This window comes from Canis lupus, chromosome 20, assembly GCF_003254725.2.
Source record: "Canis lupus dingo isolate Sandy chromosome 20, ASM325472v2, whole genome shotgun sequence".
In the NCBI taxonomy this organism is placed as follows: domain Eukaryota; kingdom Metazoa; phylum Chordata; class Mammalia; order Carnivora; family Canidae; genus Canis; species Canis lupus.
This window is the reverse complement of record NC_064262.1, coordinates 14604774-14624192: the sequence shown is the minus strand read 5'-3', so window position 1 is coordinate 14624192 and position 19419 is coordinate 14604774. Positions and strand designations below refer to the sequence as shown.

General features: G+C 37.0%; 1 protein-coding gene and 1 long non-coding RNA gene across 27 annotated transcripts in view; one reads left to right on the top strand and one right to left on the bottom strand.

Annotated features, from left to right (window-relative positions):
- The window catches only part of CNTN4 (contactin 4), a 922691-nt gene that overhangs the window by 833127 nt on the left and 70145 nt on the right, over positions 1–19419 (top strand). For all 13 annotated transcript variants that reach the window (XM_049098179.1, XM_025451427.3, XM_025451465.3 and 10 more), the window contains one exon: positions 17046–17173. In XM_049098179.1, the coding sequence (XP_048954136.1) occupies positions 17046–17173 (128 nt within the window). The remainder of the gene's footprint in view (positions 1–17045; positions 17174–19419) is intronic.
- The window catches only part of LOC112662844 (uncharacterized), a 171812-nt gene that overhangs the window by 127625 nt on the left and 24768 nt on the right, over positions 1–19419 (bottom strand). The window lies entirely within an intron of this gene.

Sequence of the window (19419 nt, the reverse complement as noted above, 5' to 3'; positions counted from 1 at the left end):
ATATTTCTCTCACAAGAAAATCACTTTTTAAGTTTCTTGGAAGTTGATTACAATATGCTTTTTTTCCCCTCCTCAAAAGTAAGATAAGTATCAGAATCTATCATTTTGTACTTTGGAATGTATTCCTAAACAGATAAAAAAGTACATCAGCACTGAGAAAAATGTGGAAGAGCCAAGCTAAATGTATAGAGGATATAATCTCTCCAAAGAACTCTGTCACATGTAGACAAAGTGAGGTGAAGAACTGAGCTGTTATCCAGGGAATTTGTCTGGTTTGGGTCATGAACTTGACAGTTCAGACGTCCTCTTCCCAAATAATTTGTGCCTGTTTTTTCTGAAAAACTGAAATAGCACTAACAACAAAATGTGAACCTTGTATAATTCTGTTACAAGGCACAAAAGGATTTCAGTGATAAGTCACCAAAATGGAAGCCAAACACTTGTATGTCTCATCCAGTCAAGATCACTGTGAATTATTTTAATACCAGTCACTTCTCAGAACAGCCCCCCAGTAGTTCCACCACCAGCACCATAGAACAAACATGTCTTAATACAACCTCTCTGAGTCATTACTGCACCATATTTTGAACACAAAGATGAAAAGAACTCTATTTCAAGAGCTTATAGCCTGGTGAGGAGGTAGGTAGGGAGTGGGAAGTAAGAATCAGCCTAAATACCCATTTGACCCCCTCCATTTGTCATGTCACTCATTTGATGTATCATCTGTGACATGCAGATACTATTTTTTCCCTCTTATCAGTAGGACTGTATTTGTCATTACTTTTTGAGTTGCAGATGATAGAAACCCAACTTAAGATATGCCTGGGTGGCTCAGCGGTTGAGCACTGCATGTGGCTTAGGATATGATCCTGGGGATCAAATCCCTGAGAAGAGCCTGCTTCTCTTCTCCCTGTCTCTCATAAATAAATAAAATATCTTTTAAAAAAGAAGAAAGAAAGAAATGCAGCTTAATCTGGCTTACAAGGGATTTTTAAACAACTTCATTGTGGTCTAATTAATATGCCATAAAATTCAGCCATTTTAAGTGTATAGCTCAATGAGTTTTAGTAAATTTATAGTTTCTCAACTGTAACCATAATCTGGTTTTAGACCATTTTCATCATCCTTCAAGGGGAATTTCCTGGCTCATGGATCTGAAAATTTCAGAGTTTGGTCTATGGTCTATGGGTAATATCACCAAGACTTAGTTTCTCTTGGTTTCTTTCTTGGGCAAGCTGTTCTCCACTATGAATGACAGATGACCCCTGGCAAATCATCTACCATTTTAGTAACTAGCAGAAAATGTTTACCTCTTTTCCAGTTTTTTAGCAAAGGTCTTAAGATGATAAGCCCCAAATTATCACCTTAAAAAGTGACAACTGACCTAGAATAAGTGACATGCATACCCCTAAACCATTCACTTTAGTCAAGAGCATGTGATACTCTCATCGGCCATTCTTGATGCACATGAATTCCCCAGTATCTAGATGATGGTGCTATTACCACCCAAACTATGTGGTCTGAGAGTGGAAGCTCCCAAAGGAAAATCAGGATTATCAGGGATGGGTACTAGATAGGCAATACAATAGATGTCCATTCCATAGGACAACTGATGAGAGCAATGTTGCTTCTTTCCTTTTGAATTCCTTTTAGTGGTTATCACAGTGACTTTTATAGAGCAAGTGCTCAGGAAATATCTGTAGCCTGATTACGTTTGTGCTAAAACAGAGCAGACCAAAATGAAGGCATCTGTGTTCTTTTATTTTACTGTTTGGGAAGGCTACAAAAATTAGGAAGATGACTAATATGCTTATTAGGTGATAATTTGGGGCTTATTTTGAGAAGCTATATGGGCACCTGACGGTCAAGAGAAGCTGGATGGGTATGGGAACTTAAAAACAAGTGTAACCAGACTCTTCCCCTTTCTTGTATACAGAAAATTGGCCTTTCTTAATGCCATTTTCTCAGAAGAATGACCCTACTGAATGACGTGGAATTAATTCAGTGGTATAACATAAGCTGGCAGGGAAGCTAGCAAGTGCATTGTAATTTATATTCACCAAACTTTTTTCCCCAAACTATATAAATCGTTACATATAACATAAAAACAATGAGGAATTCCAGAACCTTTGGAATAAATAATTCAGAAGTAGTATATACCTTGGAGTATACTGCCTTTAAAAAGAAACAGAGTTGAAAATTACAAATTTTCAACTTACATATTAAAAGTAAATTTTAGACTTAATTTTATAAAAGGGAAATGGTTCACAGGAAATTTTATCATCCATTGAAACTTTATTTTCCAGTGACTTTTTAAAGTTTTCTTTCTTGACAAGGAACTTCAAGAATGGCAAGATATTTCTTTCTTAACTGCAATGTGACTATTAAGATGCTGTAAAAACTTGCAAATTAGGTTGTAAATAGCAGCGATGAAAGCATTAACTCTCTTAGCCACATTTCCTAAAGTGCACTTTACATGATGCTAGAGATAGATATTAAAAAATAAACCTGAATGCTTATATAAAAAGTCCAGTTTCCTATTTTCCAAGCACAGTGGTATAATTGTAGCTCTAATTTATGGCATACTTTATAGGACTGCTGATTAATTATACAGACCTCCTGATGTTTTATATTCTTTTCAACTTTGTTTCTTTCTGCTCTTCGACCACTACAAAGAGAATATCCCTAAATCACTCATTACTAAGGTTACTTCATTTTAAGAAAGTGAATTTGCTATTAGCATCAGTTTTCTCATAGATTGCTGAAAATTGTAAGCGTTCATAATCTTCTCTGTGTCCTTATTTTTGTATCTAACTCCCCACCCCAGACACACACAAGTTCACTCATTTCCAGCACAACACTTAAAAGAAAGCTTCTAATAAGGTCCTTGTCTGACTTTAAGAGTCTAACCCAATGCAAACATGCCTAACAATTCTGCATCACTTGGCCTGAGATATTGGATGCATTGACAAAGCAACAAAGCGTGCTTTGTTGGGATAATATTAGCCAATTTAATTCTTTAAGTGATGAGATCTCCAATTTGAATAATTCACTACTGTGAATTATTTGAAAATAATTACAGCACATTTGGTTTGTTGCTTGAAATTATCAGTATTTTCGGGATTACTATATTCTTTTCATCATTCTTTTGAGTTTAACATTTACACAAAAGCCTCTTTTACTAGATTTTCCAGGAAATGTGGTATGCTGATTATTAGGGAAGGATTTGCCAGAAACTATTTTATTCATGTACAGGACAAATATGCTCAGATATTATCCTGTTCTTTTTTTTCTAATCTAAGTAGGTCATATTCACAGTCCTATGTTCTTTCAACACCCCCCTCCCATCTTTACCAAACTTTCCTTATCACTGGCATATCTAAATTACTATGTTCTGCCCCCTCGACCAAGACACCTTTAATTATAAGAGCTTTCTGCTCCTTTCTTAAGCCGTTCACTTTTTCTGTCATCGACTTCCCCTTGGAATTAGGAAAAGGTCCTTGCAGATTTTGGCTATTAAATAGGAGAGGACACATATATCAATTCCTTAAATGTTCTGTCATCATGAGAATTATTTATTGAAACCCATTACCTGTGTGACTTTATAGTTCTTTTTAGATGGTTTGTCTGAAAAGAAAAAAGACTGTTCCTTGAAAAGAAATAGCTTTCTTTTTCACATAGGGGGAAAAAAATAGTACAACAACCAGGTCCCTGTCGACATTTTTCACATGACACTTGGTTGTGTATTTGTTGAGACAAGAGTGGATTGCTACAAGGATTCGGTTTCATCCAGGAAATGTTCTCCTGTATAAAACAGACCTGAAGATACAAAGCACATACAAATAATCCCCACAGGAAAACAGTACCACCCCTCAAGTATTAACTTAAGCACATAGAATCCTTTTCTTGAGCTTATAAAAACAGTAATTACAGCTTACACACCTTCATGAATCAATGAAGGTGATATCTATGTTTACTCCAGGACAGTGGCTTCTCTTTACAGTTTTGTGACTTAAAGGTGCTTTAGGAGAACTGTAAACTTTCGAAAACAATATGCATAGTTGCATTTGCGGGGAGGTAATGTTATAATTTGCTTCTGAGTCTTAAAGAGATCTCTAACTTCCACCCACCCACCAGAAAAGGTTAGAAATCAGGGTCTTTACCCCGAAAGATATCCACCAGTGTCTCTAAAATTGTCAAGACTAAGTAAATTTTCATCCAATAAGCAATATATTTACTGTGTGCCTCTTTATATATAAAGGACTATATGAAATGATAAGGCAACAAAAAAGTATAAGACTTGGGGCCTGATGTCTGGAAATTCTTTGGATATTTGGGACAATGGGATATTGGCAGTATATGATAAATGCCATGTGAGTAGATCTGACAACTTCAAAATGTCATGAATTTGCAGTAATGGGAGCTTTCCAAAACAGTTTGATGGCCCACATTGTTGTAATGTTATAAAGGAACTTTATCTTGGGAATGTGGTTGAAATAGCTTTGTGTTTCACAAAGTAGAAGACTTGCACCTCTGTAAATACTCAGATAATCTTAGCACACGGTAGACAGACATTAAATGGTAGTGAATCACATAGGTCTTTTTCACTGCTTCTGAGTAGATCAAGGGCAGAGTCAGTTTGGTCCTAGTATGTCTGAACACATTTGAAACCGTGGGTAATAACCTCTTTACCAAAGTAAAAGCAGGCTGTTGGCTCAATATCCCAGCAAATAACCACACCCAACTAGAATGTAGTATGTTATGTATGTTTCTATCATATTTACTTCTATGGTTGGCATCTATGGCAAGTGATACTGATTTCTATCTATAGTATCAATATGATGTTTTCTTTATAGTAGCAATATGATGTTATTTTAATTTTAAACTATGAATCACTTAAAGAAAATACCATGACTATAATGATGATAAGGATGAAGAAAACAGGGACGCCTGGGTGGCTTAGCAGTTGGACATCTGCCTTCGACTCAGGGCATGATCCCAGATCCTGGGATCGAGTCCCACATTGGGCTCCCTGTGAGGAGCCTGCTTCTCCCTCTGCCTATGTCTCTGCCTCTCTCTCTCTTTCTCTCTCTCTGTCTCTCATGAATAAATAAATACAATCTTTTTTAAAAAATAATGCCTATTAAAAAATGATGGTGAAGAAAATAATAAAAATGATCACTATGGCCAATATTTATTATGTGCTTGCTATGTGCCACCACAGTTATAAATGCTTCACAGGTATTTTCACGTGTAACTTTCTCAACAAAACCTATGAAATAGATGTATTATTATTATTATGACCTTCATTTTAGAGATTGCAAACTGGAGTTCAGAGAGTTTAAGAGACATTCCAAAGTCATGTGTCTAACAAATATTAGGGCAAGGATAAAGTATCTACATGAATATGGCAGAAATTAGAAACATACCAGGGAGTTTGGAAAATCTTGTATTAACTGAGCAGTTTCATGATCCTGAGATTCTATGCTTCTGACAAAGCCATAAATACTAAGTGCAGTTGCTGTTCAAGGCAGGGAGGGTCTTTGAGAATTTTAGCTGTACCCTGACAATGGTGTGCTATCAATGATGTGCAGGAGGTAGGAGATTCCACTTTGATTTCCTTACTTAGAAATTTTATAAAGTTCTGAGGTGAGGGGTTCAAGCAAACAAACCATGATCTTGCAATTCCTAAAGCGTTGAGAGTTCGGTACATAATAAAATTATATGTTTTTCTAGCATGGCCAGTATTGCTATTTGTGTTATAGAAACCTCCTCTGCTTACCAAGTTACATAATCTATATAGTGGGCCTCCTTTTCTAATTAATTATTATCTTCCAGGCATTTTAGTTAGGGATAAGGGAACCTTCTATGATTACAACTTCAACTCACTTTTGCACATTCTTTACTTTTGCTTCTGTCTTCAGAAATTGTGTTCACATATTTCTCAATATTAGAAAAAGCTATTTTGACAAGCTTAATTAGAAAGCAAAAAAAAAAAAAAAAGTATCATAACCAAAGATCTAATGGCAAATTTAAGGAAAACCTCTTAAATGTGGGTTTAATGGGTTTTGCTTCTTGTTTTCTTTCTTTCTTATATCCTTCAACACCACAGGATGGCATGGTAGAAAGAGTGCAGACTTTGTAGTGAGATCTAACCTTGAAACTTCATTCTTTATTGACCACATTGCCCTTGGACATTTTAATTTACTTTCCGGATTTCATTTTTCTCATCTGAAAAATTGGGATAATAATGCTTCTCGAGATTGCTGTATGGTTTAAATGTGATAACAAATGCAAGCATCCAAGAGTACCCAATAGTATATTTTAGGTGCTTGATAAACTTCCTCAGCACCTTGCCATGCCCAACACTCAGCTTTGAGTATTTATAGCCATCCCTCCAGGTCTTTAGGTCTACTGGTCCATCTCTGCTTCTTCATTTCCAATTATTTCTAAAAACAGTTTAACTTTGCTATTGAATTATTCTTTTACTAGCTATTCTAGTGTCCTAAGATGTTGTTATATAAAATATTTTGAGTACCTTCGAGTTTAATAATAAGATTTTTCTCATTACACAAGTAATATTACTTATTATGATGCCTTGATCAAAACATAGAGATGTAGAGAGTAAAATATGGTATTGTTTTTCCTGTCCCTACCCCATTCATCTTCACAATGCCCCATAGATTTATATTGAAATTATCTCAGGTCATAAATTTCTGGAAGAAAGGAATCCTAAATCTTGTATTAATGGAGACACAGAGATCCTGCATAAATTAAAGGTAGCAATTTAAGAAACAAATTTCAGACAAACATGTCCTTTATTTCTTTCTTCCCAAAACATGTTTTTGGTGTTTTTTTGCTTACAATGTCAATAAATAAAACTTCAAAGTTATATCTGCCCAAGAAAACTATTTCCTACACTTATCCATGCATTGTGTCATGAAGAGTAGTTATAATTAACCCCGGTATTTTAACTCTGCGATCTAAATACTCATCTGTACCTGAGAGGATCCCTTCCAGGTTATTTTACAGAGCTTTTAAAACTATTGTTCAGAAGAAGTTAGACTTGGATCAAACCAGGTTAAGCAAACACAAGTTATTTTCTCTTTTGAACAGTGCTGGAGGCAAGGGCAATAGGCTCTGAACTGCTGGTTGTTCTTCAAGCAGACTGAAATACACAGGTTGTTCAGTGGTTTATTAAACTCAAATCTTACGACAGAAAGCAAATTATCTCTAAGGGAACTTTGTCACCAAGGTGTCTGGTCAATAGCAATGTCTATTGCTGCCGCAGACACTATACAGAAAGATCAATGACAGGTTGGCCTGAAACTGCCCTTGAAGTAGTATCTTCCCACTGACCTTCATTTAAATTTGTAATCGGAAACATCATCTTTTCTCAAGATGGGCAGAAAAGCCATCTTTTAGTGCTCTCAATTGACTCTTTATAAACTGCACATTACCACAAAGCAATCTTTCTTTCTATAAATCAGGATAATCCCATCTCTCCAATTAGGCTGAGAATTTCCATGTATCTTTCAAATTTCAATATGTAAACTCCGGCAAATCACAGTTAAAAACTATATTGGCCAGGGTTCTCCTGAGAAAGAACCAACAGAATATATAAGAAAATATTTATTATAGGAATACTCATATGACTGTAGAGGCCCCGAAGTCCCATGATGTGCTGTCTGCAAGCTGAAGATCTAGGAAAGCCAGTGGTATGATTTAGAGTGATTCCCAGGGTGTGTAAACCAATGGAGTAGATGAGTGTAACTCGTAACCTGAGTGCAAAGGTCCAAGAACCAGGGACGCTACCATCCAAAGCCAGAGAAGATGGGTATCCTAGTTCAGAGAAAGCGAATTCACCCTTCCTTCTTTTCACTCTCTGCAAGCCCTCACAGGACTGGATGATATTCATCAGCATTGGTGAGGGCAATCTTCTTTACTTAGTCTACCAACTCCAATGCTAAGCTCTTTCAGCAACACCTTCAAGACTCAGAGAAATAATTTTTTACCAGCTATTTGAACATCCCTTAGCTCAGTCAAGCTGACACATATAGTTAACAATTACCAAAGCAAAAATGACTTTGAATTTTGTTAAGTAAATAACCAAATTCAAACCAAAGCAAGTGTTTGGTTTGTTTGTTTGTTTGTTTGTTTTTCCTTAAGAGCAGAGTTTTGGTGTTTGTTTTGTTTTGTTTTTTTGCCATTGCTTACAGCACAACAATGCCAGTTCCTCTTCTAGGCTTTTCTTAGTTCTCAACTGGCACAAAGCCAGGAATAGCTTTGACTATTAGACTTAGACTCTACCAAGTCTAAATGTCTATGCCTCTATTGGTCACAGGCTAATTCTGAAGTTGATAGGTTGAATATACAAGTCTTTGTCTCTTCATTGCCACTTCTCCACTCCTTCAAAATTTTGACTATTTCATTGGTGTTGTATTCTAAGACTGTGTTGTATTGCTATTGCCTGAAGGACAAGTAAAGACACTGTCTTTCTCAGCTTCGGCTTCCATAAAGAAGTACTTAGAAAACTGTATGTTGCCATTTGGTATAGGCCTCCTCTATCTAATTTTGGCTATAATATTAATATCAAAATAAATATTAATTGGCCACAGTAATGACAGCCAAGAAAGGATTGAATGGAAGATCTACTTTAATCCAACAAATTAGAAAGGAAGAAAAAAAATTGCAAGTAGGCCCTAATTTTGTTTTCCTGTTGGACTTTTTATACTTTATTCTTATTATTTTTAAAGATTTTATTTATTTTTTCATGAGCGACACAGAAAGAGAACGAGAGAGAGGCAGAGACACAGGCAGAGGGAGAAGCAGACTCCCCGCAAGGAGCTCGATGTGGGACTCAATCCCAGATCCTGAGATTGCACCTTGAGCCAAAGGCAGAAGCTCAACCATTGAGCCACGCAGGCATCCCAAGACTTTTTATAGTTTAATACATTATCCATTACCACACCAGAACATTCCTTCATACTCCACATTTGATTGTTAATATACCACCTAAAGAGCAATAATTTCCAGTTTTTTAAAATGTAACTACTTTTGGAACACAGGACCTGGCCCCACGAAGAAGGAAAGGTTATTGATGAGCATCATCAATGGTGCCAGGCCTGTGGAATCAGACCCATTCCTCTGCATTATGCCCCTTCCCCATTCTCTAAGGACTGGAAAGTAGGCTTTGAAGCTGCTAGATCAACCCGGAACAACAATCATGAGACTTGTAATTGAATTTGGATGAAGTCAAACTAGATTCAGGTGGGCCCTAATTCAGTTACTGGTGTCCTTCTAAGAAGAGGGAAACTTGGATAAAGACATGTGCACAGAGGGAAGACAATGTCAAGAGACACATAGGAAAAACACTATGTGATGATAGAAACAAGAATTCAAGTGATGTGTCTATAAACCAAGGACCAATGATTGTTACCAGAAGTTAAGAGAAAGGCAAAGAAACATTCTCCCTCTGAGACTCCAAAAACAACGAATTCTTCCAGCACTTTGACTTCAGATTTCCAGTCTCCAGAACTACTGAATAATAAATTCTTGCTGTTTTAAGCTATCCAGTTTGTGGCACCTTGTTATGGCAGCCTTAGAAAACTAGGGCTGTTCCCTAGTTCCTGTTCCCCTTCCTATTCCATTGCTATGGTCTCTTAGTGAGGTATGCCTGAGGTGGGGAGAATCCAGGAGGAAGGAAAATGTGGCCCATAGCCTAAAGGCTACCGAGAAGCCGTGTTCCATTTACTCAGCACAGATTAATGGTTAAAAACCATCTAAAATGATCTCAAAAGCCCACAGGAATAGGGTAGAGACATTGATAAGCTCTTGGAGCCAGGGTAGGAGCTAGAAAGTCTACTGGCTGCTTAAAGGAGGTATTGCTTCTCCTCTCCAGCTGATTGGTGCCCTACAGGGCTGTGTTATGATACTATCCTATTTTCCCATTTGTCACAACTAGCCAGGAATGAGTTTTTACATGAAATCTTCCAATTATTTGCATTAGAAGACAACTCAATGCAGAATAAAGTGTACACATTTGTAGCTAGGCAGTCCTTCCTCTGATTTTATAAGGGTCTGGTTAACACGTGCCTCACCTTGTGTAGTATCTCATAAGGTAGAGTGACCCCTGGTTTGGGGAGTCTGACTTAATTGCCCTCATTCTAGTACATCACTGGTTGCCTCTGGGGTCACGAGTCCTGTGACATCTGTACCATGCTGCCAGTGTGCTTGAGTTGAGAAGTAGCAGTACTTAGATTAACCATGTCTGAAGTTTTAGAATATATTTTAGGCCTCCAGGAGTGTTAACCTCTTTTGTAATACATAAATCTATGCTTTCATGTTCAGGCTGTTAAATGGCAAGCATGTTTTCTGGAACTCCTCAGGTATAAGAGAAAGGAGAAGCCTGTTAGGACCCTTTGAGGTTTTTAAAGTGATTTATGTTGTCCCTGATCTAACACTATTAAAGGTGGTTTAAAAGTGTACTGGTTTCTGGGCAGCCTGGGTGGCTCAGAGGTTTAGTGCCTCTTTCAGCCCAGGGCATGATCCTGGAGTCCCAGGATTGAGTCCCATGTCGGGCTCCTTGCATGGGGCTTGTTTCTCCCTCTGCCTCTCTCTCTCTCTCTCTCTCTCTCTCTCTCTCTCTGTCTCATGAATAAATAAATAAAATCTTTTTTTTAAAAAGTGTACTGGTTTCTAAGGATGGTTTCTAAAGTGTACTCCATAGAGTCTTACTTATAAGGGAAGTGTTTCCAGACAGGTGAGGATGCACTACTTCTGTCACCTGTAGTTGGGCTTCCATGCAGAACTGCTCACAGAATCATAGGGATAACCCTTCTCTTTAGGGTGATAGAATATTGTGGAGTTGGCAGCTTTTGTCATCTGTTCCTAAAGCCCCCAAAGAAGAAAGATCAGCATTTTTAAAGGTCCAGTGTCCCCAGACTGGTTTTGATTAATAGGACTGACAAGGTCAGCTCTTCAATGGCTATAACCCAGAGCCTCATATTAAGAAAGAAAGATTCAATTTATCTCGTAATTCCAGATAGGTTCCTATCCTCTATGGATCTGAAATCTCTAAATGAAATGGAGGAATAACTGCTTCTGTATGCAATGGGCAATTTACTATGTTGTGAATTAGATGACCTTTTTTTCATGTGGGAGAAATTAAGTCCTATGTCACACCTTTATTTTTACTACTTGCTGCTTTATCATTTTTGACTCTTCTCTGATAATATCAATGATTTAAAAAGAGCCTACAGGTAGGTCAGAGCTAACCTATTCTAAGCCAAGAACAGATTTACATTTTCAATTCCTTTTATCTAACTCGATCACTATTCATGAGTATTAGAAGGAGCTCAAAGTTCAATATCAAGCTAATAGCTACAGGTCAGTCAACAGTCTGAAACAGAAAAACTAAAATGAAATGGAAACTTTGAAATCTCATTAAGAAACAAATGTGAAAATACAAGTATACTTCAATGGGATTCAGGCACTAGGTTCATGGGAAAAAGTGAATGTAGAAATATTGGTTGAACAACTTTTTCTAAGTTGGGACTGACTCCAAAATGAAATGAAGCAAGTATCTAAATAATAGTGTTGAGTTATATTTCAAAAGTTCCTTGAGTTAGTCAAAATTAGCACCCCAAGGATAAATGCTAGCTTTATAATAATTCCTCACCTACAAAAATCCCATAAATTCAAAGCAACAAGTCATTGTAAACTTGGCCTTTAATCAATAGAAATAAATAGCCAAAAGTATATGGCACAGCTGTGTATAAAGGAAGATCAGGTCACTTTTTCAGACCCATAAATCCATAGTCATTCCTCTGTAATTGAGTTAATCAGTCTTTTGAGTTCTTTAGAGGTAGCCATCAAAGAATTATGTGGAGGACTCATGTCTCCTCTCCACTTTCACTACCTCTATCTCCTGAACAAGTTCACTAATTTCTTTCTTTTTTTTTTAAGATTTTTTTTTTTTAAGATTTATTCATGAGAGAGAGAGAGAGAGAGGCAGAGACTCAGGCAGAGGGAGAAGCAGGCTCTCTGCAGGAGCCCGATGTGGGACTCGATCCCAGACCCTGGGATCACTCCCTGAGTCAATGGCAGACACTCAACTGCTGAGCCACCCAGGCATCCCATGTTCACTAATTTCTCTAAAATATTGGGCTCTTCCAGTTCCAAGAGATTAAAACTAAATCTCTAGTATCTTAAATCATTGCCTTATGTAACTGAGGCATCCAAAGGAGACTGCTGGCTTAGCCATGGACAGAAACAGGCTCAAAGAGATCATAGTTCTCTTCTGTCTCCTGGGCTCTGCTTGTTTTTGATTAGTTTCTTTAAGGCATGCTTTCTATGGAAAGTACGACAACTGCTAGCAGTTCTAGATTTCCATCTCCAAATGTGATAATAAATAGAAAGAGATTGTTTCCTCAAATAGTTCCTGGTTTTGGTAGCATGCCTACCCCTAAACCAATCACTGCAGACAGGGGAATCGAATCTCCTGATTGGCCAGGTCTTGGTCCTTGCCTTTCTTTATTCTAGAAATAGCATGAGAAATAGATTCCCCACAGGCAAAAATAATGCCCTTTCTAATATGCATTTATAGAAATGTATGCATTATGTATGATACATAACACACTGACGTCATTTCTAGGTATGTAATTATTGAAGGTCGTTCTGTTTTGTGTAAGCCTGGTGTACAGGAGGTATTTAGTAGCTATGAATAAATGAGTCCAATTTTTCATCCTGCTTCTATAACTACTTAATGTTACCCATATGCTTCATTAAGCATAATAATGTGTAATAGGATTTCAGACGGGCAAAACTACTTGGTAGTAGTCTTAACCTTAAGAGAGTCTTTTATTAATATCTAAAATAATAGATTTAGGAGGATACAGAACTTTAGTTAATAGAATATTTGGCTAATGCACTTATATTGTGACTTTCATGTGCTAGGCACTGGTCTCAGCAGTGCATATCTTTACAATACCTTGTGAGATATAGTTACTTTTATTATTCCATTATCTCAAATAAGGAAATTTACATGCAAAGATATTACTCACACAGGTTATAAGTGGCACAAGTCTGATTTGTGGCTAGATAGTATAGTTCCAGAGTTTGTTCCTTTTTTTTTTTTTTTTAAGATTCATTTATTTATTTGAGAGAGAGAGAGCATATCAGCAAGGGGAGGGGCAGACAGAGGTAGACAGATTCCATGCCAAGTGTGGAGCCTAACAGAGGACTCAGTCTCACAACCCTGAGATCATGACCTGAGCTAAAACCAAGAGTTGGACACCCAAACAACTGAGCCCCCAGGCACCCCCAGAGTTTATGTTCTTAATCAGTTCATTATATTGTTTGGAAAAGAAATTGGTTGGATTTCACAAAGCCCCATGTATAACATTGGATTGTACCTAGGAAAAATAAACAGCAATGTGATGTAATTTAATGACAGCTGCTAAAACTTTTACAGATTATCTCCCTCACTCACCTTTTCTATTGTCTGAAATTCGAGGCTTGGAGCCCTAGCTCTTATCTCTTTGCTAAAAAAAAAATTAAAAATGGGAAGATTAAAACACTTAACCAATGGCAGGCACTGAAATCTTAAAAATCCGTAGTACAACAGTTTGTAAAATTACCCTGTCATTTCACAAAGCTTAAAGGAAATTGGGTAAGGAAGCTTTGAGGGTAAGGGGCAAGGAGAGCCTTGAGGGAGATTGTGTAGAGCTAGCTGGGTCCCACAGCAGGGTAGCAACAATATTTTGAGTGCCTTTTGTGCAATGTATATACCATCATTAAAGATACAGGAATGGGAATGACAGTGGGAAATAAGAAAAACATTTATACAGCACTTTACAATCAAAAGAACCTTTCACCTGTCTTATCTCAATGTAGAAGATAATCATCAGTGAGATTAAAAGAATAAAAACTGATGTAGACCAGTAGCTCTCTACTGTGGATGATTTTGCCACCAGGAAACATTTGGCCATATTTGGAGATATTTTTGATTGTCACAACTTGGGAAGAGAGGCAGAATTAATGGAATCCAGTGTGCAAGGGACAGAGATGCTGTTAAATACCCTCACATGACAAGAATTATATGGTGCAAAATGTCAGTAGTGCCAAGGCTGAGAAATCCTGCCTTAGGGCAGAAGTAATTAGGCCAGGTCATAGCAAGTATCAGAGTCAAGGCTAATAGCGGTCATCTGATGACAAACCCATTACTTGTTTCCTTATTCATATCCTGTTGGTATTAAACAGTATGATACAGGTAATGGCTTTAGATTTTGGAAATTACAATACCACTTTAAATGGTATAAACTATTAAAAGGTCTTTGTGCTTTGAAAGAGTCAGTTCACCTCTTAGTATTTAATATACCCCAAACCTATATTACCTCACGGAAAATCACTCCATTTACAAAACACAAATGTCACCTTCCTTACTAGGTTTTCATATGCCAACATTTTACAATTTCCAGAGAATTATTTTATAAATAAGAATATGATTAACTCCTCTAAAATTATTTTTGAGATTATTAAGGGAATTAGGATTTAATCACCGTGCTATTTTTATCAGTACATCTGCTCTTGGGCTAACAGGGTATCACATGGTCTTTATTGAGCAACTGTTATATGTGTATTATGGTGTGAATGAGCAAAGAACCTCCTTGTATGCATCTTATGTACTTATTTGGGAGGACTCAGTTAATCTGTGTATTGAGCTCAGATTGTCAGACGCAATAGTTGGAGAGTAAAAAGTAGACTGATTTAATTACTATATTAAGAGAAACTATGTTCAGAGAATGTTGTCCAATTGTCCCCATAGTGCACAAATAACTAAATAAGAGGACACAGTTTTAAAGATGAAAAAATAGCAACAACAAAACTACTACCTAATAAATACCAGGAAATGTGCTAGAAATCTCACTGACCTTATCTTACCTGATTCTTACTAACAACTTACCCAATTGGTATTGTTAGCTCAATTTCATAGATGAGGAAACTAAAACTTAGAAAGTTAAGCAGATTGCCTCTGACCACACAGCTGGAGCTAACAGAACAGGAATTTGAACACCCATCCCTCTGACTCTAATACCCTTTGTAGAGTTCTTACAACTTCATACCTTCTCATCAGCCTGAGTCAAAGAATCTGGAATGAGTCATCAGGAAATCCTACAGATTTCTACAGCTTCTCCATCCCAAAGAGCCTTCATGGAAAGTATATACAGCATTTGCAAAACAGCATATTTAAATTTTCACCTGTGGTTTTAAAATGATTACCCAAAAATTCTATTAAGCAAAGCTATGACCACCCTAGACCCCTTGTTTCAAATATTTGTGAAATATTCTGTTAAGACTATCACTAGTGCTCAGTGGTTTAGCCACTCTGAATTCCTAAAGCATGTTATTGATTTTTCTCTTAGGATATTTATTTACTTATTCACTCAGTCATTTAGCAGATACTTACAGGGCATCAACTATATGTCATCTAGGTACTAGTTCCTGGAGATTAAGTAATAAGATAAACACAGTCTGTGTCCTCAGAAAAGCTCATACACCATGTGGTAAGAGACCTAAGAATTAAGCAGAACTTCTAGATTGTGTTTGATAGGAAAAAATAAAATGGCTGCAAGAAAAGAGAATAACAAAATTAAAAACCCACTTTAAAAATATGAGTCATAAAAAAATTAAAATAAAAAAATAAAAACATGAGTCATAAGAAAAACACTGCCTCCAAGGTGAGGTCCTGAGAAGGTGAGAAGATGGTAGCTGTGTCCTGATGTCAGGGCAGACAGAAGAGCAGATAGAAAGGCCCTGAAGTGGAAATGTGTCCCAACACTATAGGGACTTGCAGAAGGCCAGTGTAACTCCAGTCCATTGGAGGGTAGAAGATTTGAATGAAATCAAGTAGGCAAGAGAAAGGCAAAGATCAGATCGATCAGGCCTGGTAGGTTCTAGAACAGAATTTATTGAGGACAGTGGGTTACAGAGAGGCCAGGTGGGGTACCTGATAGGCCAGGTGAGAAGGGGAGAGCAGAAGACAGAGAACGAGGTGGGTAAATATAAAGGATATAGCAGAGGTTCAGCAGACAATAATCCTAAATGATCCATCTGGGTACATTTTTTATTTCTCTGTCTGGTGTCCAAGCCAGGCTCACATCCTACTCATCTCTATACCTTCCTCTTCTGCTATAGTCATGTTGAAAACAGGGTCCTCAGGAATCCTCCCATTCCAGTTTCGTGTCTGTCAGTGCAAGTGTTTCCTTACTACTATCTAAGTAGTAGATACTTATCCCTAATTATGGGCCCTGAGATATGCCATCCACATTTGCTATTCTGCCAAAGTCATACTATGTCACAGGATATTTTAATTTTTTTAATTCACTTCTTGTATCTCATTAAAAATGTATTATCTGACATATGTCAGAAATAAATATACTTAGTAATCACTAATTTAATTTAAGTCACCAGTCTAGAAGAAAACATCTTCTGGGATGCCTGGGTGGCTTAGTAGTTGAGTGTCTGTCTTCTGCTCAGGGTGTGATCCTGGAGTCCCAGAATCAAGTCCCACATCGGGCCCCTTGCATGAATCCTGCTTCTTCGCCCTCTACCTATGTCTCTGCCTCTCTCTGTGTCTCTCATGAATAAATAAATTTAAAAAAATCTTTGATGAAAATTTGTCAAGTGGTGAGCCAAGAGACTTTTTTCTCATACTCAGCAGTGTTAAGATCAATGGTGATCAACAATGCATAATCTGGTTAGAGCCACCAAAGACAGAGGATGGTTACAATCTATTAGTATTTCCAATATTTATGCCAACAGAATGTTGAGACCATTTTAGCAAGAAAAGTGTTAAAAGTCCTAAATAAGTTACACGTCCTAATTATAATTATGTGTATACAGACAAATGCCCTAAATAAAGATGAGACTGTTGGTAATATAACCATGATTTATACTTTGAAGGATGACAGAATGAGAGATACCATTTTCAATTAGTTATATGTGATAAACTTACCATTTTGGTGTATTTGTTTTAATTTCAGAATTACCATTTCTGAAGATGGAAGCCTCAGAATTGTCAATGTGACAAAGTCAGATGCTGGAAGTTATACCTGTATAGCTACTAACCATTTTGGAACTGCTAGCAGTACTGGAAACTTGGTAGTAAAAGGTAATGACTAACCCAGAGAACACATACATTGATATACATGTCCTTATTTCTAATAATGCAATCTATAGAAGTGGCATAATTCATATTAATATGTAGAGATATCACTGTGTTGCTAAATTAATACATCATGCCAAACATTATATGATTAATGATTCTTAGAGAACTGTTGGTAATGAATATGATTGAAAGGCTATCTTATTTCAGAATCATCCAATACAATTTTGAGAATTACAGCCATTGTATCTATTATACTATTGTAACTAATGTTATCTTCAATCCTTTAATTAAATTTCTTTCAAGTCTCTGTAGATTTGAAATTCATGCCTAGGAACACTGTGCTAACAAATTAAAAACCCATGACTCGAATACTATTTTTAGAAAACATTGTTTAAACAGTGACATTGGCTATTTTTAAAAGAGCTGCCCTGGTTAGTCAGAGATATGGATATGGATTATTACACCAATAAAGGGATTTGATCACCTCTGTGCTTTGCTTTAGTCACCCTGCCAACCTTTTCAGTTTTAAGGAAATAAAATTTTCCACATGCCTTAGTCTGGGTGCTTTATAGTATAAGACAGAAATTCCTTTATTGCCCTTAGCCAGCACATGATGTGAGTCTGTTCTAACACCAGGTTGATGGGATGGGTTGAAAGTACTAAATTGCAAAGGATGAGATTTTAATTTACATTTTATTTGCATTTCTATTACTTTCTCTCTTATCAAGTCATAGAATTTTTGAGTTGAAGGGATCTTGGCAATGGATGATCTGACTGAGGAAGATAAGACTCAGGTTGGTGACTTTCTCAAGGTCACCAGGAGTGGAGAAAAGGATATTAACCCAGAAATCCTGATTGTGCATTCTGCTTGATTCTGTTTACTACACCAGGAAATCTTTTAAATTCAGCTTTATTTTTCTATAATAGATTTTTATAAAATAGATATTTTCCTATAACTGATAGAGATTGGTCACATCATATTATTTCCTTCTTGCCAATTTGTAGCTCCCTCTGTGAAGTAAGATAGCCTAAGAAAAATAAACACCACCTATCTATTTTATCTATCTCAATTTCATTTTAAAGGAGAAAGCCAAAAATTACCTAATTGCATATTTGGGGGTCATTGGAAGGTAGAAAAATACTACCATTTGGGTAAGCCTTTTTATTATAAATATCTATGCATATTAAAAAACTGGAAGGCCAAGAGTCAGAAATAAATCTGTATTTAGGTTAACTCCACTATTTCAGTCTGTTAATGAATCATTCAGAGCAGTAGCATGGGCATAGGACTATATGCTCTTTCTATTTCACAAGGCAGAGGAAAAAAAAGAGGTTAGATAATATTTTAAAATCAAAATTTCAACCAGAAGTCTTTGCTAATGTATGGCTTTCTCACCTGCAAAACGAAGCAATGATCAGCTAGGACCGGAAGAAATCCCAAGGTTTCAGAGCTGGTTAATGGCAGAACTGGTACCTAATTATAGATTATTTGCTAGTTATGGAAATAGAAGAGAATACTAGGCACCAGCCCTAAGTAATGATTAAGAGACTGACCTTAGAGGCAGAAAGATCTGGCTTTGAATCTCATTTCTCTCACTAGCTTGTGACCTTGGACTACATAATTAACCTGTGTGGGGATAATAGCATGCCAACTTCTTAGGGTTGTTCTGATGACCATGATAACCCATGTTAAGTGTTTAGCACAGTGCCTGGCACTTAGGGAATATTAGTAGTTGTTTTGTTGTTATTGGTTATATTTTAGTAAAATGGCTATACAGACATTCTAAATCTTACTGATACGAACATTTATGAAGTTGCCACCACCAACTCTATTACAGTAATAAACAAAGAGGAGTGAGCCTGCCACAAAAAAATGCCTGAGAGTGTGAAAGATTACAAACACCTAAGCCTAGAAACCAGTTTTTTGCTTTTCTATGTTGCTGACAGTGGGATATTTTTACATGTAGTTACAAGTTCTGCCCTGTGTTTGATCAGCATCCTTTTCATAAGCCTTGATTTCCATAGCTCTCAAAATAGTAGACAGAGGGGCACCTGTGTGGTTCAGTCGCTTAAGTGGCCAAGTCTTGATTCAGCTCAGATTGTGATCTCAGGGATGTGGGATAGAGCCTCACATAGGGAGGGCTCTGCACTGAGCTGAGTGTGGATCCTGTTTGGGATTCTCCCTCTCTTCTTCCTCTGCCCCCTGCCCACATACTCACCTACCCCTCTTTCATGCATGCTCTCTTACT